This window comes from Gorilla gorilla, chromosome 5 (assembly GCF_029281585.2).
Source record: "Gorilla gorilla gorilla isolate KB3781 chromosome 5, NHGRI_mGorGor1-v2.1_pri, whole genome shotgun sequence".
Lineage (NCBI taxonomy): Eukaryota > Metazoa > Chordata > Mammalia > Primates > Hominidae > Gorilla > Gorilla gorilla.
This window is the reverse complement of record NC_073229.2, coordinates 65,012,332-65,033,740: the sequence shown is the minus strand read 5'-3', so window position 1 is coordinate 65,033,740 and position 21,409 is coordinate 65,012,332. Positions and strand designations below refer to the sequence as shown.

Here is a 21,409-nt window from a genome sequence, read left to right as displayed (position 1 = left end):
GAAAGCAGGTGGCTGAGCAGGAAGTGCTATCTGGGTTCAGTGCCCCAGAGCTGGAAATCCCAGCTAACTGTAGCTATGTGTTGCTTACTGCCTGAGCACATGTTCCTAGGCTGGCTGGAATGTTTTCTCTAGCAAGGGAGATAATGGTCTGCTTCCTCAATAGCTGTCAGAGAAACAAAATTGAGCAAGTGAATTTCTGGTTTTCCTTATGATTTGGTTTTCCATGTTTTTTTTTTTCACTCCCCCCTTTTATTTTAGACCCTTTGTATGTGCAGAGAGACTTAACCAGTGCACTCTTTCCCTGCGCCTTGGCTAGGGTGGGAGGAAAGGAGTCTGTTTCTTCTCCATAGGAAACCCTGGGCAAACAATTTCTCTAACTCTGAGATTTTTCCATTTAAAATGGGAATTACAGAACCTGCCCTTCACACTCTGAGTGGTTATCAAAATTGATTTTGATAATCAAATTACTGTGGGCCATACTAGAGTGAGATATTAAAGTGATGCTTTGCAGCTAGGTTCAGAAGTATTATATCTGTGGTTAGAGTTTCAGCATCCCTTCATTGCTTCATGAGAGAAAGGGGTGGAAAAAGAAATTTTATAGATACATAAAAAATGATGGTATAAAAAACAACCACAACAATTTAAAATAATATAAATTGTTACTTTAGCTGTCTGCTTTGATCAGAGATTCACAAATGTAAAGGACTGATGTTAACCAGGAAGCGGAGTTGAGAATCAATGCTCTACTTCTTATCTCTCCTTCCATAAGATTAAGCAGATTAAAACTACACTATAATTTCACAACCAGTGGACCCACCGCCAATGTTTTGTGGTGGTTGTTGTTGATTTCTATATAATAGAATGATTCTTTGTTCGGATATTTTAGTCCTTTCCAGAACCACATAGGGGACCTATGTCTCAGGAACAGAGCATTTGTGCACTTAGGCACTCTCTCTGTCTCTACTATAGTAGACTCTGTGTTGGATCCTGGATGGCTTTGCTTTGTATAATCAACTCAGAGAATCCCAACAGCTAGAGAAGTACTGGGCCTTCTATTTTGGTGAGAGCAGCACTCCTGCCTCTGCTGCAGAGGGAACTACAGTTACTGATTTTTTGCTTACCAGCTGCAGGATGCAGCTGTCCTTATCTACGGGTCTGACTGAGACCAGCTATTTTCAGAAATTTAATACAGTGAGGGCGAGTTGAAGCAAATACCAGCTGTACATTAACTGTTGGCTTTTTGGCTATTCAAATTAGTCTTTGTCATTAATTTTCCAGTTTGTCATCTCTTAGAAATTAGGGATTCTTGTCCTAAGACCTGAGGACCTAAGGTAACAGCTAAACTTGCATGTATCTAGCAGCTGCCCTCTGCCGTGTTACTGCAGCATGGAGGGTTATTTAAGGTCAAGTTACTTAATTCATGGGGTGTGACTGCGGGCTCTGGGGAACTTCTGGGGTGGTGAGGAGAAGAGGACATTATAAAGGGATTGCTGACACACATAGAACCAGGAACATTTAGTGATGCTTGTGTTTAAAGTTGTCATTGTGCACAAAGGAGCAATGTTTATAAATAGGCTTTAGATTTTTAATGACATTTCAGGCTGTTCTATTTATTATCATAGTCCAAAGTTTCATTCAGTTAGTTGACAACCTTTTGTCAAACACCAGCTGTGAGCCTGGTACTGGGGAAAGAAGAAAAGTGGTCAATGCCTTTCAATAACTCACTTGTGGTGATGGAGACACATGTGCAAATAATTATAATTCAGTGGGATAAGCAAATGTTATAATAGAAGTGTGCATGAGGAATTATAAGCATCAGGGTGAAGAAGTACTCAACCTGCCAAAAAAAATACATAGAAAGCTAGAGCAGATATATATTTGTCCATTTGAAAGTCACTTAAAAAAATCAGACTGGTTTTTTTTCAAGACTATATTTTGGTCTTCTTTCCTGAAACTTTCACATTTGGTTTCTGCCTAGGAAGCCCCACCTGCTTTTTCATGTTAAGGGCTTCTCAAATCTTTGACTCTGCAAAGAACATCTGTTTTACTTACATCCTTGTTTTGCTCAGTAGCAAGCTTTTTAGAAACCCTTAACTGTTCTGTAATATTTACAGTATAGAAATAAGGTTTTAATATCCCATTTCATGTCACGTGCTAGATATTGAACTTTGAATCTCCAGGAACTACTAGAAGGAACTGACAAATTCAAGAATTTGACTTTGTCTCTCTGAATTGGGTTTGAATTTTGCTTTTGCCACTCACTATGTGACCTTGGGCAAGTCCTATACAGTCTCCAAGCCTCAGTTTCTTTGTAAGTGCTTTGTAAAGATCTTGCTGAGAAATAGAGGTGAGTGTAAATGCCCAGTCCTGCACTTGACATAGAGCAGGGGGCTCAGTAAATCTTAGCAACTATTTTCTGTGTTGGAATTTGAATTCTACATTGTCCTTTTTTTGACTTGACAGCAAATGCATTATGTTTTCAGTAAATGCCCATGAAGTTGAAAGTGAATCAGCATTTGCTAAATATCTGTTGTGTCCCAAACACTGTCTGGGTGCTCTATAGCTGGTTTATTTAGCAAGCTTCATGGTCCTGAGAAGTATAGGTGGGTATATTCTAATTAAGATAGTGATATGGTTTGGGTCTGTGTCCCTGCCCAAACCTCATGTTGAATTGTAATTCCCAATGTTGGAGGTGGGGCCTGGTGGGAGGTGACTGGATCACGTGGGCAGATTTCCTGCTTTGGCGCTGTTCTTGTAATAGAGTTCTCACGAGATCTGAGTGTGTAAAAGCATGTGGCACCTCCCCCTGTCACCACTGCTCAGACCATGTAAGACATGCCTGCTTCCCCTTTGCCTTCTGCCATGATTATAAGTTTCCTGAGGCTTCCCCAGTCATGCTTCCTATACAGCTTGCAGAACCATGAGCATATGAAACCTCATTTCTTTATAAATTATCCAACTTCAGGTATTTCTTTATAGCAGTATGAAAACTGACTAATACAGATATATTACTATATTTCATTGAATCCCATGTCAATTGTAAGATATACCATTGTCATTATGTATTACTGAGAAAGAAATAAAATACTGTTAATTATAATTGTAAGAGACACCCCTATTTCAGAATGTTAAAATGTGAAAAAAAATGCATCATAGAATTTTAAAAAATATAGCAGTTGAGCTTGCTGTATGCAGATCGTAAGGAGAAAAGTCTAGGAAACAGATTATTGGGGTCTTTATATTAATGTACACTCCCTCCCCAACACACACAGACACACACACACACACTTCTTCTTAGTATTGCCTTTAAGGTTGAGATAATTCAACACAGACAATTTATTTAATAGATTATCAGAGCACTCATTATGTATTGAGCCCTGTACCAGGCGCTGAGATACTAAATGAAACAAAACACAAAGCAGAATCATCCCTTTAGGATGCTGACAGTTTTATAGGAGGGATAGATATGTGAGCCAGACTTGAGAATATATTCTGTGAAGCTGCTATACAGAGGGATGGAAGTGGGCTTTAATTTTTTTCTGAGACAGAGTGTCTCACCATTCAGAAAAGGCTGGGTCTATTAGTGGATGACATTTCCCACCCCTTTAATCTACACCCTTACTGGCTTTCTCAAAAAGTGCATTGGGAGGAAATCAGAATCAATACTGTGAAAAGAAGCTTAATTTTCTCCATCAATTACCAGTGCAGGAGAGCACATTTTCAGTTTTTCTTTTTAAAGCCAAAACACCAATTTGGATAAAGTTGAATAGCTTCCAGCTTTGGCCTAGCTTCTCCACTCTGTGTTTGTGAAAGTGTCCCTTATTCTGTTATAACCCAAGTGTCAATAACAGGTACACTTGCTGATGAGGAATTGCATCATGGTCAGCAGTAGGTTTTATTTTATATCAGTTAATTTCGAGGTTTTCATCACTTATTTTTCACCATTTCCTTGGGAGAGACTAATGTCATTCCTGGTTTTTTAATAAACAATTACCACAGAGGAAACTTTGATTGATCTACAGTTGGACTTTCACAGGACAGGCTGAAATTAAATGCCCAACAACTAAAATGACTTATCACCAAAAAAGTACTGGAAAAAAAACTTGGGGGAAATGTTTTGTTTTTATAATCGCAACAGTAGAGAATAACATAAAGCACAGAAGCCGTACAAGAACAATGCAACTACTTAACAATAAATACACAACCCAGAAAACACCGTATACAAATCAAAAGACAAAATAATCACAGGTTGAAATTGTTTGAAACATAGGGTTCAGTTTCTTGAAAAATAAGGAGTTTTTACAAATTAAGAAAAAAAATGTGCAGTCTTGTGAACAAGACAGTTCACAGAGAAGGAAATACTGAAGCCTTTTTTTTTTTTTTTTTTTTGAGACCGAGTCTTGCTGTGTCTCCCAGGCTGGCGTGTAGTGGCGCCATCTCGGGTCACTGCAAGCTCCGCCTCCCGGGTTCACGACATTCTCCTGCCTCTGCCTCCCGAGTAGCTGGGAATACAGGTGTCCGCCACCACACCTGGCTAATTTTTTTTGTATTTTTTAGTAGAGATGGGGTTTCCCCGTGTTAGCCAGGATGGTCTCTATCTCCTGACCTTGTGATCCGCCCGCCTCGGCCTCCCAAAGTGCTGGGATTACAGGTGTGAGCCACCGCACCCAGCCTGAAGACTTTTTAAACATGCAGATTTTTAACCTCTCAGGCTGGCATGGAGACCTATGATTCCACATCTAGGAAGATATCTTACACATGTTCACATGCATTCAGAATGATGCAAGTACACATATATTCATTGTAGTGTCATGTGTAATAGCAAAAGAGTGAGGAGATCTACAAATGCCCTTCACTAGAGGACTGGTTATGTAAGTTATTGAACATCCGTACAATGGAACAGCATGCACTTGTCAGAAGAAGTGAGTCAGCTCTTCATGGGCTAACCTCAAGAAGGGTTAAACGAAAAAAGGCCAGGTGAAGAATAGTACGTAGGATGGGGCACAGTGGCTCACGCCTATAATCCCGGCACTTTGGGAGGCCAAGGTGGGCAGATCACTTGAAGTCAGGAGTTTGAGAATAGCCTGACCAACATGGTGAAACCCCATCTCTACTAAAAATATAAAAATCATCTGGGCCTGGTGGTGCATGCCTGTAATCCCAGCTAGTCAGGAGGCTGAGGCACGAAAATCAATTGAATACGGGATATGGAGGCTGCAGTGAGCCGAGATTGCACCACTGCACTCCAGCCTGGGAGACACGAAAAAAACAAAACCAAAAAAACAACAGTATGTACATTGTGCCACCATATTGCAAATATATATACATATATATATACACACACACAGTATATACATAGATGTTAAAAATTGTTTTAAAAAATAAGGGGGGTGGAGAACATATATACTTATTTATTGGTATAAGTATAGACTGTCTCTATCTCTGGAAGAGTATATTGTGACTTGGTAACAGTAGTTACCACCACGGAGGGAAACTGAGTTGCCGAGACTTGGAAGTCAGAGGTTAAAGTCAAAGGTTAACTTAGACTTGTAGACCATATGCATTGTAATTCTAATGGCATGAATCTAATTAATGGACTTATTATGCAATGCTAATTTAATCAGATTTGATGAGTTCAAAAAGCCCGAGTCATAAAGATGAACTTAAGCCTTCTTACTTCAAGGTCTTGAGTTTCCTACGAAATTACTTTCCATCCTCCACAGTGTCTTATGGCAAGCTTTAAAAAGGTTTGCGAAACTTTTTCTCATGGATAGAATTATCGAAAGGCTTTTTTGTGGGAAAGATTTTCCAATAGAAGTTTAGGGAAACCTAAGGAATTTCCAACGGAGCATGATCTCCTCATGTTCCGATGGTGCTGAGCTCTTAAAAGTCTTGGCAATATATTCAAACGTGAGTGGGCTCCAGCTCTGAACCAAGAGAACCCACTTATTCACTGTCCTCACTTCCTCTTTTTGAGAAAGCTGATCAGTGAGTCAGCTCAGGGCTGCAACACCGCTACCGTTGATGTCAGCAGCCTGGACAGCCTGCAGACACCCGTGCCGGCAGCGGGGCGGGGCTGCCCCCCCTTTTCCCTCCCTCCGGAGCCAGCTGGTTCTTACCAGCTTTGGCAGCTTTGTGCAGCACTATTTGTTGTGGCTTTTCTCCTGTACATACAGGAAAGGCACAGCTCTCTTGCTTAGGGCAAGGGTTGGCTATTGACACTTTGACTTAAATGGGGGTGGATTTATAGACTTTGGGGCTCAATTTTGAAATTAACTCTTAGAAATGATGAGAATTCTAAGACGAGGTATATACAGAAAATTATAGCCAACTACCTTGATTTGAGTTTGGGGTATTTAAGCGAGAAACCCACCGTGACCAGCTAACCTAGTCTAACTTCATAGGCCTTAAGTAAGGTTGCAGTTGAAACAAAACCTTTTCATTATTCTGTGCTTGAACAGATCTGGGGTGAGTGGGAGTGTTTTTTAAAATAATTCCCCAGTGGTTTTGGCATTTTTTTGGCCAGGTTAATCCTGAGATTCCCCTGATGGTGGGTTAGTTTGTTCTGCAGGCTCTGCATTGGCTCCCAGCTTAAGGTTCACTCACCTATGCCATCTCTGTGGTCTGGCTTGGGGGTTCCCAAGGAAGCTGAGCAGAACATCTTGGTGTTGTGCTCCTGTTCCTTCTTCCATCCCATGACATCCAGTGATCCCAGGGAGCTCTAGACAGCAGATGGCCCTCGCTGTCCACTTGGCAATTGACAATTTAGATTTAAGTGTTGGTGCTGTTCCCTACTTATGCAATGGAAGCACCTCCTTGCTTCATGCACTAAAGTCTGGGCTGTGCAGGAGAAGAAGAAAGAAGGAAAGAAAACAAGAGGTTTTAACTCAACAATTAGAAGCCCAGGAAAAGTTTGGGGAATTTTTCTCTTAAAGTTACTTGACTCTTGGCCCTTCTCTTTAATTTTTTAAAATAACGTTTTAAGAGAAGACTTACGAAGCAAAGAAAATTTGGAAGCACATTACAACAAATAATAAATCTACCATCTAGATTCAATCGTTATTCACATTTTGGCATATTTGCTTTATCTATGTATGTATACGTTTCCAGTCCATATTCCCATTTCGAAGACTTTCTCTAAATTTCTTATAACTGATAATCCTTCTTTCAAGCATTTAGAAATCAGCATTTTTCCATTTGCCTCTTAAGATTTTTGTTTGCAAAAAAAAAATTGGGTACATTTGGGTTCTACTTGCCAAGACCCCTTATTCTGGATTGAATTGAACAAGAATTCACACTCAGAAGAATAATTTTAAAATCATTGTCTCTCATCATCTGAAACTTTTTTTTTAGGGTGATGTATTTGTTTTTATTTTTTAAGGGAGAAATCATTATATACAAGTATTTTACAGTGTCTGAACTTAGGAATTGAATAGATTCAGATAAATTGTTTTGTGATCAGGCTGGTAACCTCATTATATGAACCCTCATTTATATCTGAAATCCTGGAACCACATAGATTTGAATAAGAAAGCATTTCTTATTATCTGAATTCCTCTTCTCTAAAGACCACATAGATTCAGATATCAAGAAATACTTTTCTGGCAAAGAAAATATGCCTTTTTTTCCTCCCAGAGCCCAATCTTATATGCCAGTATAAGCCTATAGAAGGTCTTGAAATCTAATTTGATTTTGATTATGTGGGCAGCTGGGAGAGCAGGGGAAACAGGCTTGAGATAATATCATAATTCTTAAATAGTTGTAATTTTATATTTATTCACGACTAGAATTCCTTTGAGATAAACCTTTAGTAGAAATTGAATTTGTTTGTTTGTTTTTTTAACCAGCCACTTGTCTGTTGGGATCTGAAATATTTTCAATAGAAAACAAAGTTATTGGCTACAGTTGAGGTATCTGGTATTTACAGAATCTCTCATATTTATCTTAGCGCAGTCATCCAGCTGGAGTGTAAGTCTGCCATTGAGTCCCAGGTACTTGCAGATCTCAACCTCTACCCACTTCACTCTAGCGGAGGGGCTCGGGCAATGCCCTGTGATCATGTGATCGCTTGTAATCAGTTTACAGGGTTTGTCAATTTTCTCTAAATGCTGTGGGGTCCAGACAGGGAAGTGACATGGCAGCAAAGAGGGTAACTTTGAAACTAGACAGACCTGGTCTTGAATCCTGGTTCTATGGCTTGGGGCAAGTTATTACCTCTTAGAGCCTCAGTTTCCTCATCTGTAAAATGGGGCTGATACAACTTCCTTAGCAGCAAACAAATCACAGATATTTTCTGCTGAATCACCTAGCACAGTATTGGCAATGGCTTATTTCTTCAGGTCTCTTTTTGTTACCTCATATGGAAAAGCAGTAAGTTTCAGTTAGATTTAGCAAATGGGCTTTTAAAAACCATTATTAAAGTGAGAGATTTTCACAAATGTAACATAGAACTCTTCCTTCTTTCTAAGTGTTGAATGAGGTCTGGAGGGAAAATTAAATCAAAACAGCGACTTTACTGTAAGGAGCTTTCTGCTGGGGACTATCAGGCATATCTAGTTATATTAGGGAAAAGGGGCCTGGTGGTATTGAACTGGGTAGTGTCAGGAGCCAAGGGGTTAAATGGAACCATTTTAGCAGGCTGGCAAAGAGCATCCAGGCTGGGCAATTAATGCTTCATTTCAGGGGGTCGCTGATGCATCAAAGTCATTAATTAGTTTTATGAAAACAGATTGTGCAACCACAGGGAGATTGTAATTGGGTAGTAATCGAAAATAACTTTGTGGTAAACTTTCATTGAGTAGGTAGTTCAGTTGGGGGTAACTTGGAAGGGGAAAGAGAATTGGAGTGGGGGATTAGGGCATGAGGAGAATGAAATAGCAACAGTAAGACAAGCAATAAATAAGACATAATTTGAATGAAAGGAACACAGAAGTGACCTGGTCTAACCTATTTAGGTTAGAAGTGAGACCACAGGTCTGATGAGGGAAGTGGTTTTCCTAGTGCCACACAGCTAGTTAGTGTTATGTCTTCTCTCTTTTCTTGCAATGCTTTTTCCAGGATTTTCATGACTGATTTTTAGGAGCTGACTATGGGGAACATGAAGTACATGCCACACAGATGGCAGTTGAGGCTGGAGTTCTTGCCTATTCCTGCTCTCAGAGTCTACTCAAGAATGCTGCCAGATCTTGCTGCCTCGAAATCTTATTTCATTTATCTACCACCCTTGTCATGAATAAAACTTGGAAGGATTTTCCTTTACCATCCATGGCTGTGCCATCCCCGGGGCTAGGGGAATACTGCAACCTCCACCAGTATGTCATCTCAGGAAAGGTCAGTCAACAGGGAAGTGATTTTTCAGTTTGATATTAGAAGTGGAGAATTATTTTTGAGCTTCAGTTTCCTTTTTTTTTTTTTTTTTGAGATGGAGTCTTGCTCTGTTGCCCAGGCTGGAGTGCAGGGGCGTGATCTCGCCTCACTGCAACCTCCGCATCCCCGGTTCAAGCGATCCTCCTGCCTCAGCGTCCTGAACAGCTGGGATTACAGGCATGTGCCACCATGCCCGGCTAATTTTTGTAGTTTTAGTAGAGACAGGGTTTCGCTATGTTCACCAGGCTGGTCTTGAACTCCTGACCTACAGTGATCTGCCCATTTGGCCTCCCAAAGTGTTCGGATTACAGGTGTAAGCCACTGCGCCCAGCCTCAGTTTCCCATTTTGATTTGGTTAAGCACCCAGAGTGGGTACTTCAGTTTTTTAGCAGTCTGGTTGGTGCAGGAATGTAGGGTTGGCAAGGACACAGCTGGAAATGGGGAAAGGCAATGATGACAGTCATGGTTCATTGTGGTACAATCCAGATACAAGTTAAATCATTATTCTCATAAACACTGCTACCAAACTCAGTAGCCCAGAGATGTTCAGATTCCCAAAGCAGTAGTCTGTTTACCTAATCCATTTGGATGGTTCCTTGTACTCAGTGGTAGAGGTGCTCGGAAAGGAAAATTGTTAGGTCAGCAGCAGAGCTTTAGGTGTGACTCAGCCTTGAGTGAGTTGAACCATTTATCTTTCTTCCCTTATCAGTTTGGACTAATAAGTATCTGGAAGGACTGAGTGTGTTTGCATGGAAACTAATCAGAAGGACATTTGGAACTTGTTTGGCTGAAAGAAATGCCATGCTCTTGAAGTTCACAAAATAGAATTGTTCTCTTTTGGGCTGCTTTGGGAGCCCCCTACCATTTTGGTCTATTTACTGTCCCCACCTCATTTCTCACATGAGTCTTCCAAGTTAGGATTATGTCATGGCAGTAGGCAAAAAGAACTGTAGTTTTCAAGTTTCTCCAAAGGAGCTTCAAATAAGTGACAGATACATTGCCTTTACAGGCCACGTTTTCTTAATATCTGCCTTATTGAAATAAGTTGGGGCATGTGTGAATGCCGTGTCCACAAACATTTCACAAAAGTATAGAGAGGAGCTCAGCCACATTGATAATCTTCCTGTTACCCTGTTTCTTGGCTACCCATATAAATAAGAGCTGCTGCAGCCACAACATTTTCAAGGTAGCAGAAGGAAAATATACTTATCAGTAGTGACTGCTTTTAAAAACAACATTTATTGATTTTCTAGCTGTAAAAGTTAATATATCTTTTTTTCTTTCTTTTTTTTGAGACAGAGTCCCACTCTGTCATCCAGGCTGGAGTGCAGTGGCACGATCTTGGCTCACTGCAACCTCCACCTCCCTGGTTCAAGCGATTCTCCTGCCTCAGACTCCCAAGTAGTTGGGATTACAGGCGCCTGCCACCACGCTTGGCTCATTTTTGTATTTTTAGTGGAGACAGGGTTTCACCATGTTGCCCAGGCTTGTCTTGAACTCCTGACCTCAAGTGACCCACCCACCTCGGCCTCCCAAAGTGCTAGTATTATAGGTCAACTGGTTATGGTCAACTGAAATGGGAGGATGTATGTATAAAATATTAAATGGAACAAAAAAAAATAGGTGTGAGTCACCGTGCCCAGCCTAATATATCTTTATAGAGAATTTGGAAAGCTCAAAGAACCTTAGGAAATAAATTATTTTATTTTATGAGTATCTTGGTAAGTTTATGCTCAAAGTTTTTATAAGAGGATCCTCTTCTCTGGAAACATGGCTTTCTTGTTTAGAGTATTTGTTTTCTCTTTAGTATCTAAATCTTATTGTAGGTGTTCTTCATTGGCTATAAACTCAGAATACTGAACCATGAACTTTCAGAATTAATAAAACAAGGAATTAATTTATTTCACATATTCTGATGACTCACTGTTCTGATTAGAAAGCAGAAGTAACGCAATGCCTAGTACGGTAGCAGTACTGCAAACCGGCTTTGATGGATATTGTATATATTATGGTAAAGCACGGAAAGAAATTTCTATGAGCATTTTTTTTTCTTTTGGGAAAAAGTGAAAACAACTTTAGATGAAGTCAAAATGCAACCAGCTACGGTTGCACAAAGTGAGAGATACTTATAGTTAGTAACTGAGTAGATTTTCTAGAAAGATGATTTTTAAATGGTCTCTGGCTTTAGTGATGCTTGTTAACTCTGCTGTGATGCTAATACCATTTGTAGGGGCATTTTCATATTCACCTGACTCATTGTTAATTACAGGAGAGCATCAGTTCAGCATTCTGTCTTTCCAATTATGTTGGAAATCATGTGCTTAAGTTTTACTAATAGGACCTTTTGGTGAAATCGGGGGGAAAATTAAACATTTCAAGTTTTCAAATGAATTTAGGAAACAGGTGGGTGGACTTTTTGCTCATTGGCATGTGATTTGTGGGTGGAAATTTCCTTTTAAGCAAGAACAGTGTACTATATTGACTGACCATGTCTTCCAAGGTATTGTCCCTGAGAACCAGGATGTAGACAAGTGTTCTTAGTCTAACTGAGTGAATTAAAAAAGTGTGTTGGCATGAATGGCCATGTGCATTTTCAAGGAGGAGGGGCACGCGCCAGGGCCTATGGAATTAACATTTTACAAGCATATACGTAACATTTGTCTGTAGGTCAGAAAGGGACTGCTAGGTATGCATGTTTCCCAAGTCTGAAACTTGCCCTGGAAGCAGCAGCAGGGTGTGGGTGGTGGTTCAGAGGAAAAACGCTGTTGGAACATTAGACATGTGCAGTAATCAGTTATCTTCACAATCTGCAATCAGTTGCAAGAATTTCTCAGGCCTTAAAATTTGTAAAAGAAGCAGTTGTGTTTGCTTTGTGCCTTATATAACTATCCCATGTAATACTTTGAAATATCAATATCTTCGTTGAAAAGCTTGAAAACATTTTACTTGAAGTGTGTGAGTGAAGGGATGAGGATTCTAAGGAGTGGTGATTAACAGCTTGGGGAGAGTGCCCATCATTCCCTGAACCCTGCTCTGTGTGATCTGGCCACCTGGCTCCCAGGTTTTTTTATCCATGCCGGAAGAGCCAATAAAAAGATAAAGTCAATTACTAGGAGAGGCCACAAGTGCCTGCCAGAGTTCTGATGTATTTTCTCAAATGAAAGGGCCAAATAGAGATGTCAAGCAGGCCTGAGTTGAGCACTGGCTTTCTGCCAGTAGCTGTGTGCCCTCTTTGGGCCACAGTCACTTTACTGGTAAAATGAGGTCACATCACCTATCACTTCCCCTTCTCTCCACTGCACACCCCCAGTACAAGCCACAGTCATACTGTACGTAGCCACTGTAGGAGCGTCCTAACTGCTCTCCCTACTTTGATTCTTGCCTCCCTAAAATCCATTCTCTACCCACCAGCCAGAGTGGTGGTGAAGCTCACCATCTTTATCTGAAACCATCTTGTGTGTTTGTTATTGTCTGTCTGACCTCCCCACTCCAGAATGCAATCTTCACAGTCTCTGTTCTATCCTTTTGGTCATTACTCTCCTCCCAGCCACTGACACCTCTCATTTTCTCCTGTTCTCATTCTTAATTTTAGCAGTTTTTTTCCTGAGCTAGTTTGAAATGGGAGTCAGAAAACCTGGGGTCTAGTTTTAGTTCTGTGACTTCCTTGTTGGCCCTTAGTTAAGAAAGTCACTTCACTTCTCCAGGCCCCAGTTTCCTTCCCTGTGAAGCTGAGTGTAAGAGTCAGCAAGCACTGCAGTAACAAAGGACCGCAGACTGCATGGCTTAAACAACAGAAATTGGTCTTCTCACAATTCTGGAGCCTCAGAAGGCCAAGACCAAGGTGTCTTCTGAGGTCTCTCTCTTGGCTTGCAGATGGCTGCCTTCTCACCATGTCTTCACTGTGTCTTCCCTCTGTGTGCGTCTGTGTCCTCATCTCTTCTTTTTATTAAAGACACCAGTTATATCAGAGTGTAGCCAACCCTAAAGACCTCATTTTACTGTAATTACCTATTTAAAGGCCCTCTCTCACAGTAGTCGCATTCTGAAGTGCTGGGGGTCAGGGCTTCAACATGGAGGTGGCATAATTCATTCAGCTCATAATACTAAATTATATCTAAGACTCCTTTCAGCTCTACAAAATTATATTTTAAATCGGGGATCTTTCTCCTTACATCCATGTTCCCTTCTACTCCCCTGAGATAATAGCTTGGTTCATATGCCTCCCCGTTTTTAGTACTCATGCATATCCTCACTGTATTTTTGAAGGGTTTAAAAGTCTGTATATGTGTCTAGCAATCATATAAATAAGTTAAGGTCAACTGAAGTGGGAGGATGTATATATAAAATATTAAATGGAACAAAAAAATAGCCTCTGAGGAGGGATTTTAATTTTACTGTTTTTTTTTTCTATATATAATAAAAAAAAAATTTTCCCTCCTACAGCTGGAAACTGACAAACTAGCTCTCCCGATGAGCCCCAGCCCGCTTAGCCCGAGCCCCATCCCCAGCCCCAATGCGAAACTTGAGAATTCCGCTCTCCTGACGGTGGAGCCTTCCCCACAGGACAAGAACAAGGGCTTCTTCGTGGATGAGTCGGAACCCCTTCTCCGCTGTGACTCTACATCCAGCGGCTCCTCCGCGCTGAGCAGGAACGGTTCCTTTATTACCAAAGGTACGGGCATCGCAGCAGACCTCACACACGCACTTAAACCCCCCAAAGAGCCCCTGGGATTCGTCCCTCCCCGTCCACAGTCCAGTTGTAGCTGAGAGTTGAGTCATCTGAATTACCTGCCCAGGAAGACCAGTCCAAAACTTCAAGATACGCTGGCCCGAGAGTAACCTCGCCATTGGCTGGCGAAGACACGCCTCCAAAATCTTTGCAGCTCTCACTGCCTGGTGGAGAGCTATCGGCCACCCTTTATCCTCATGATGCTATCAAATGTGTGTTTCGGGGAAGGCCTGATAAAATGTAGTCTGGCAAGATTTTTGAAAATTATTTACCAAGCTTGCTGTATCCAAAGATTTAAAGTTGAACTTATCTTGCGAGTCAGAAGTACAGGTTTTAGGCCGTGCGCAGCAGCTCACGCCTGTAATCCGAGCACTTTGGAAGGCCGAGGTGGGCGGATCACTTGAAGCCAGGAGTTAGAGATGAGCCTGGCCAACATGGTGAAACCCCATCTCTACTAAAAAAAAGAAAAATTAGCCCGCTGTAGTTCCAGCTACTCAGAGGCTGAGGCAAAAGAATCACTTGAACCTGAGACGCGGAGGCTGCAGTGAGCTGAGATTGTGCCACTGTACTCCAGACTGGGTGACAAGAGCAAAACTTTGTCTCAAAAAAAAGAAAACTACAGGTTTTAGTGACTCAAAAATACCCTAAAATTCACTTTGTTAAACTACATTGCAAATACCAATATTTTAAACATTATGGATTGGTAGTTTTGGCAAAGAATTTGCAACTTTTGATTTTTAATATCAGGGTAGGGAATTAGCATACATTATTTATGACAGTTTTTAAAGAAATTTTCTAGTTTTGGGTAATTCCAGTTATATTTTAGTGAAAGGGTTATATTTGATATTTTATGTATTTATAAAATGTTATGTTTACATATTTATAATTTGTATACTTTATATATTTATATTAATCTATTTTACATTTACATAAAATATTTATATTTTAGTTTATATTTTATGTTATATAATATAGTTTAGAAAAAATGCTTTATAATAGTAATAAAAGTTATAGTTCCTCATCCCAATGTGAGGTATGACCTGAGAAGAAATCATATTTTCTTATTTATGTGCTTTTACTCTCTCAGCAGTTTAGTTCTAAAATATTACAATGTAATCAGAAAGTCACATAAGTAGACTACATTGTCTTGGAATTTTTGATCATTTGGAAAAGGGGTGGGCCTATGTATATCTTAGTTTAGTAAACACATTTCAGATAGGGAAAGCAGTAAAGGTTTTTTAGTTTTTTGTTTTTGTTTCTTTGGTTTCTTTAAGTATCTCACCATTCACCTTCTGAATTCTAAAATAATTTAGAAGTTACTTAAGTCTAGGCAAATGTCACATTAATGATACCTCAGCAAGCCATTCAAGCAAGACCTTGTCTGATCTCTACCAGGCAAATCTTGTTTGCTATCTTACACGTGCAACACAAGTAAAAAGTCTTGTGTTGTTTCGAATGTGCCAGAGGATCACTCACTCTCTCACTGTAATGGAGGATGGAGAATAATAGGCTGGGGGGGACATAGATGTCTCTCTCTCTAGGACCCTGCTCTCCTTCCTCCAGGCCTTGCCAGTACAGTCACCTTACAGCTGTCTTTGCTTCCCTCTCTTCTCTGCAGAAAAGAAGGACACAGTGTTGCGGCAGGTACGCCTGGACCCCTGTGACTTGCAGCCTATCTTTGATGACATGCTCCACTTTCTAAATCCTGAGGAGCTGCGGGTGATTGAAGAGATTCCCCAGGCTGAGGACAAACTAGACCGGCTATTCGAAATTATTGGAGTCAAGAGCCAGGAAGCCAGCCAGACCCTCCTGGACTCTGTTTATAGCCATCTTCCTGACCTGCTGTAGAACATAGGGATACTGCATTCTGGAAATTACTCAATTTAGTGGCAGGGTGGTTTTTAAATTTTCTTCTGTTTCTGATTTTTGTTGTTTGGGGTGTGTGTGTGTGTGTGTGTGTGTGTGTGTGTGTGTTTAACAGAGAATATGGCCAGTGCTTGAGTTCTTTCTCCTTCTCTCTCTCTCTTTTTTTTTTAAATAACTCTTCTGGGAAGTTGGTTTATAAGCCTTTGCCAGGTGTAACTGTTGTGAAATACCCACAACTAAAGTTTTTTAAGTTCCATATTTTCTCCATTTTGCCTTCTTATGTATTTTCAAGATTATTCTGTGCACTTTAAATTAACTTACCATAAATGCAGTGTGACTTTTCCCACACACTGGATTGTGAGGCTCTTAACTTCTTAAAAGTATAATGGCATCTTGTGAATCCTATAAGCAGTCTTTATGTCTCTTAACATTCACACCTACTTTTTAAAAACAAATATTATTACTATTTTTATTATTGTTTGTCCTTTATAAATTTTCTTAAAGATTAAGAAAATTTAAGACCCCATTGAGTTACTGTAATGCAATTCAACTTTGAGTTATCTTTTAAATATGTCTTGTATAGTTCATATTCATGGCTGAAACTTGACCACACTATTGCTGATTGTATGGTTTTCACCTGGACACCGTGTAGAATGCTTGATTACTTGTACTCTTCTTATGCTAATATGCTCTGGGCTGGAGAAATGAAATCCTCAAGCCATCAGGATTTGCTATTTAAGTGGCTTGACAACTGGGCCACCAAAGAACTTGAACTTCACCTTTTAGGATTTGAGCTGTTCTGGAACACATTGCTGCACTTTGGAAAGTCAAAATCAAGTGCCAGTGGCGCCCTTTCCATAGAGAATTTGCCCAGCTTTGCTTTAAAAGATGTCTTGTTTTTTATATACACATAATCAATAGGTCCAATCTGCTCTCAAGGCCTTGGTCCTGGTGGGATTCCTTCACCAATTACTTTAATTAAAAATGGCTGCAACTGTAAGAACCCTTGTCTGATATATTTGCAACTATGCTCCCATTTACAAATGTACCTTCTAATGCTCAGTTGCCAGGTTCCAATGCAAAGGTGGCATGGACTCCCTTTGTGGGGGTGGGGTTTGTGGGTAGTGGTGAAGGACCGATATCAGAAAAATGCCTTCAAGTGTACTAATTTATTAATAAACATTAGGTGTTTGTTACTTAAGTAGTCCGAGTATATTTAATCGTTGAATTTCTTGCTTTGTACATGTCCTCTAGTTGTGACTCTTTGATTAGTCTTTTGCAAAAGTATGTGTGCTCTAAAAACCTCAGCTATTCTAATCTGTAAATTGTGGAAATTAGCAAAGATTTCAGGCAGGGCATCCACTTCCATTTTCTCACTGAAAGAGGAACTTAAAATTGCTAAGGTCTGGTTGTTGGAATTCTGTAGAGCCACAGTTCCCAAGCAAAGGGAGACATGCAATGAATATGATATGATATATGATATGCTATAATGTATTCTACAATTCTATAGATTTGTGTTTGGAAAGGTACCTGGAGGTTCGTAGGGAAGGACTTTAGTGAAAACTACCAAGCACTTCCTAGTCTTTTGGATTAAGTCTGAGAATTCAGTTTTTGAGATTGTCCTTATTATAGGAAATGGGTAGATACCTCATTGTTCCTGAATAAGTTCAGAGGGCTCTCTTGGTCTTGAGGCAGGGTGAGATCTCATGTTGATAGAATATATTGTAGCATATCATATATCATATCATATTCATTGCATGTCTCCCTTTGCTTGGGAACCGTGGCTCTACAGAATTCCAACAACCAGAACCTTAGCAATTTTAAGTTCCTCTTTCAGTGAGAAACTGGAAGTGGATGCCCTGCCTGAACATTTGGACACCCACGTCAGCGACATTAAAGGGTTTTTCTGGTTTCATCCGCTTCCACATGGTTGGTTTCTAGAGAACCATCCTGGTATTTAATTACACTGGTTCTTACACCAGGTTTCCCCGCCTTTTGTCAATAAAAGACAGGAACTCTATCAGGAAGGAAAGCAAACTAGAATGGGTCACAGATGGTAGTGGAGGAGGCAGAGATTGCATTTCAGAGGATCTCAGAACTGCCACTAATTTCATGTGGGGGTAGAAAACACAAAGAATGAATGGTTATTATGATTAAGTTTGTGGGTTATTTGTACCTTGTGTCTTGGGATGCTTTCATTAATAACTCACATTTACACAGGTTTATACTTTGCAAAGTGATTTTTATATTACCTTATTGAATCCTCACAACTATAAGGTAGGTACTATTATTGTGTCCATTTTATAGATTTAAAAACAGGCTTATAAAGGCTAAAGAACTTGCATAAGGCCTATAGCAAAGTTGTAGAGATCAGACTTGAATCCATGTCTTCTGACTGTCTGAATCCAAGACTGACTGTTCCATGTATTTAGGACCAGTGACCGGAAATTCCTTGTTGGCTGAAATAGTGGGCAGAGATCACAGTGATGAAATTTATTTGGGTTATAAGTAAAGCCCTACATGCAAGTTCAGTCAGTACTTGTGAAAATATTGGAATGAGGTGACATCTGTTGATGATCCATAGGGAAGGAACATAGGAGATGTGGTTAAATGAAAGCTTAATATTGAACTAACATGATATATAGCTTTTCTAAAAAGGATGGAACCTCCAGCCGCATTATTAAAAAATAAGAAGTTCTGATCAGAGCCGATGATAGTGTCACTTGTATACTGTGTGGCACACTTTAGAGCTTTCCTCTAGCTTTGGCCCGTCTTACTGTGAGGAGTATGGCAGGTTTCCAGTGTGTCGTGGGGACATAGGGGGATACCAAGAAGAGTAAGAAACAGAATCAGGAGCAACTGTTGGCAAATCTAAGCCTGACAATGAAGACCAGGCAACAGGAGAAAGATTAGCTTCAGTTATTTGAAGGGCTAAGGAAGAGATTATGTATTTTTCTCTAGAGGATAATATATTTTCCTCTAGGCTGATGTAGGCTAAGTGCAATTAGACTGAGCTGCTTTTCAAATAAGAGAATGATTCCTGCTCTGGGAAAAAGTTGGGCCTGCATCAGTGGTTCTCAAACTTTCATGTAAATAAGAATCATCTGGGAATAAGCAGTCAATTAAAAAGGCAGATTCGGAGAGAATTCAATTCAGGTTTGTGGTGAATTCCAGAATGAGTTTCCCACACTTACAGAAAGTGCTTTAGATCCTTGCCACTGTGGATGAGGACCGGCAGTATCCATAATACTAGGAAGCATTGTGTTAGGAATGCAGAATTTGAGGCCACTGTGTTGTGCTCCCTAAACTTGAATATGCAACTGAAACACCTGGGTATCTTAAAGGCAGATTCGGTTTTAATTGTTCTGTGGGACTGGGCTGAGGCTGCATTTCTTTCTTTCTTTTTTTTTTTTTTTTTTTTGAGACGGAGTCTCTCACTCTGTCTGGAGTGCAGTGGCAACGATCTCGGCTCAATGCAACCTCCGCCTCCCAGGTTGAAGCAATTCTGCCTCAGCCTCCCAAGTAGCTGGGACTACAGGCGCCCGCCACCACATCTGGCTACTTTTTTTTTATATTTTTAGTAGAGACGGGGTTTTACTATGTTGGCCAGGCTGGGCTCGAACTCCTGACCTTGTGATTCGCCCATCTCGGCCTCCCAAAGTGCTTGGATTACAGGCGTGAGCCAGCATGCCCAGCCTGAGGCTGCATTTCTAACAAGCTCCTGGGTGATGTGGATGCTCCCGGTTATGAGATAACACTGGGTAGCCTGAAACGGGCCAATTATGCCTCAGTTTCATGCAAAGGGTAGCACTAATATGGGAGATTATACCACTTCCATGTGAGAGAAGTAAACAAATTCTGATGACCCAACGAGATTTCCAGAACCAGACCATCTTGGGCAAATTCTACAGTAGTGGGTCTTAATTCTGACTGCACATTGAAATCAGCGGGAAAACTTTGAGAGACCCAATGCCCAGGCCATATACAAGATCAACAATGTCAGAATCACAGGAGATAGGACTCAGGCAGCGGCACTTTTTTTTCAATTTTCAATTTTAAATTTTTTTTTATTTGGGGGGAAGCTTTAAAAAAAAAGGTTTACTTTAGGTTCAGGGATCCACGTGCAGGGTGTGTGTGTGTATATATATATATGTGTGTGTGTGTGTGTGTAAACTTGTCACAGGAGTTTATTGTACAGATTATTTTGTCACCCAAATATTATACTAAGCCTAGTATCTAATAGTTATTTTTTTCTGATCCTGTCCCCCGGCCACCATCCAACCTCAAATAGGCCCCAGTGTCTTGTTCCCCTCTTTGTGTCCATGTGTTCTCATCATTTAACTTCCACTTATAAGTGAGAACATGCAGTGTTTGGCTTTCTGTTCCTGCATTAGTTTACAAAGGATGATGGCCTCCAGCTCCATCCGTGTTCCTGCAAAGGACATGATCTCATCCTTTTTTATGGCTGTGTAGTATTCCATGGTACCACATTCCATATGTACCACATTTTCTTTATCCAGTTTACCATACGTGGACATTTAGTTGATTCCATGTCTTTGCTACTGCGAGTAGTGCTGCAATGAACGTATGCATGCATGTGACTTTATGGTAGAATGGTTTATATTCCTTCGGGTACATACCCAGTAATGGGATTGAGCAGCATTTTTTAAAGCTGTCCAGGAGATCCCAGTGTATAGTCAGCTTGGAGGACGATGTATTTAAAGCTTAGGAACAGAGTCTTTCTCAAGCCTCACCCAAGATCTGATGAACGAACCTTCCAGGGAGTTAACCTGAAGACCTGTAATTGAGAAGTGATTTTGCTATAGCCAGTCCTACTTGAATCTGCATGTTTGCTTTAGGACCCATAACCTTACGGAAGATTTATGTGATTATGCTAAGAATTGATACACACCAAGCACTAATGAGGCAACACCTTAAAGCTCAATTGCATTGATGAACCTACCTGCAAGTACAGTAATCAATTCTTCATAGTTTTTAGCATAATGTATAGGGTATTATTAGTCAAGAATATTTGGGAAATGATGTTATTCTAAGTTACTATATTTATATTTGATAGAATGCCAATTTTTAAAGAAATACAGTGAGATATAATGAGTGATAAAACTGCCCTGACTATATTAGAGTCTCAGACTGCCCCATTTGGAGCAGCAATCTCGTACAATACTGCAGATGTAACAGGTACCTATGCTGGTCTTCTTTGACTTAAGAAAAATGATGTGATCTCTTGTTGAGCAGAATTGAGGTCCTTACCTTGGAAGGAGCTTCGGACATCACCTGGAGAACCCTGCGGTTTTCTGGTAGGGGAGCTAGACTTACATCTGCTAGTTAGTGGTGGAGCCTGGTCACCCTAGCACCTGTCAGCACTCTTTTATGATTCCAATCTATCTCTTTTTGCTTCTTTTCTTACTACCTTTCTTGAAAGTAAGT

General features: G+C 40.3%; 1 protein-coding gene across 1 annotated transcript in view; it reads left to right on the top strand.

The window, feature by feature from the left end:
- TNFRSF21 (TNF receptor superfamily member 21) overlaps window positions 1–17,157 on the top strand; it is an 80,143-nt gene extending 62,986 nt beyond the window's left edge. The window contains exons 5-6 of the mRNA XM_004044149.4: window positions 13,810–14,038; window positions 15,714–17,157. Of these exons, the coding sequence (XP_004044197.2) occupies window positions 13,810–14,038; window positions 15,714–15,943 (459 nt within the window). The 3' untranslated portion in view covers window positions 15,944–17,157. The remainder of the gene's footprint in view (window positions 1–13,809; window positions 14,039–15,713) is intronic.
- Window positions 17,158–21,409: the final 4,252 nt, after the last annotated feature.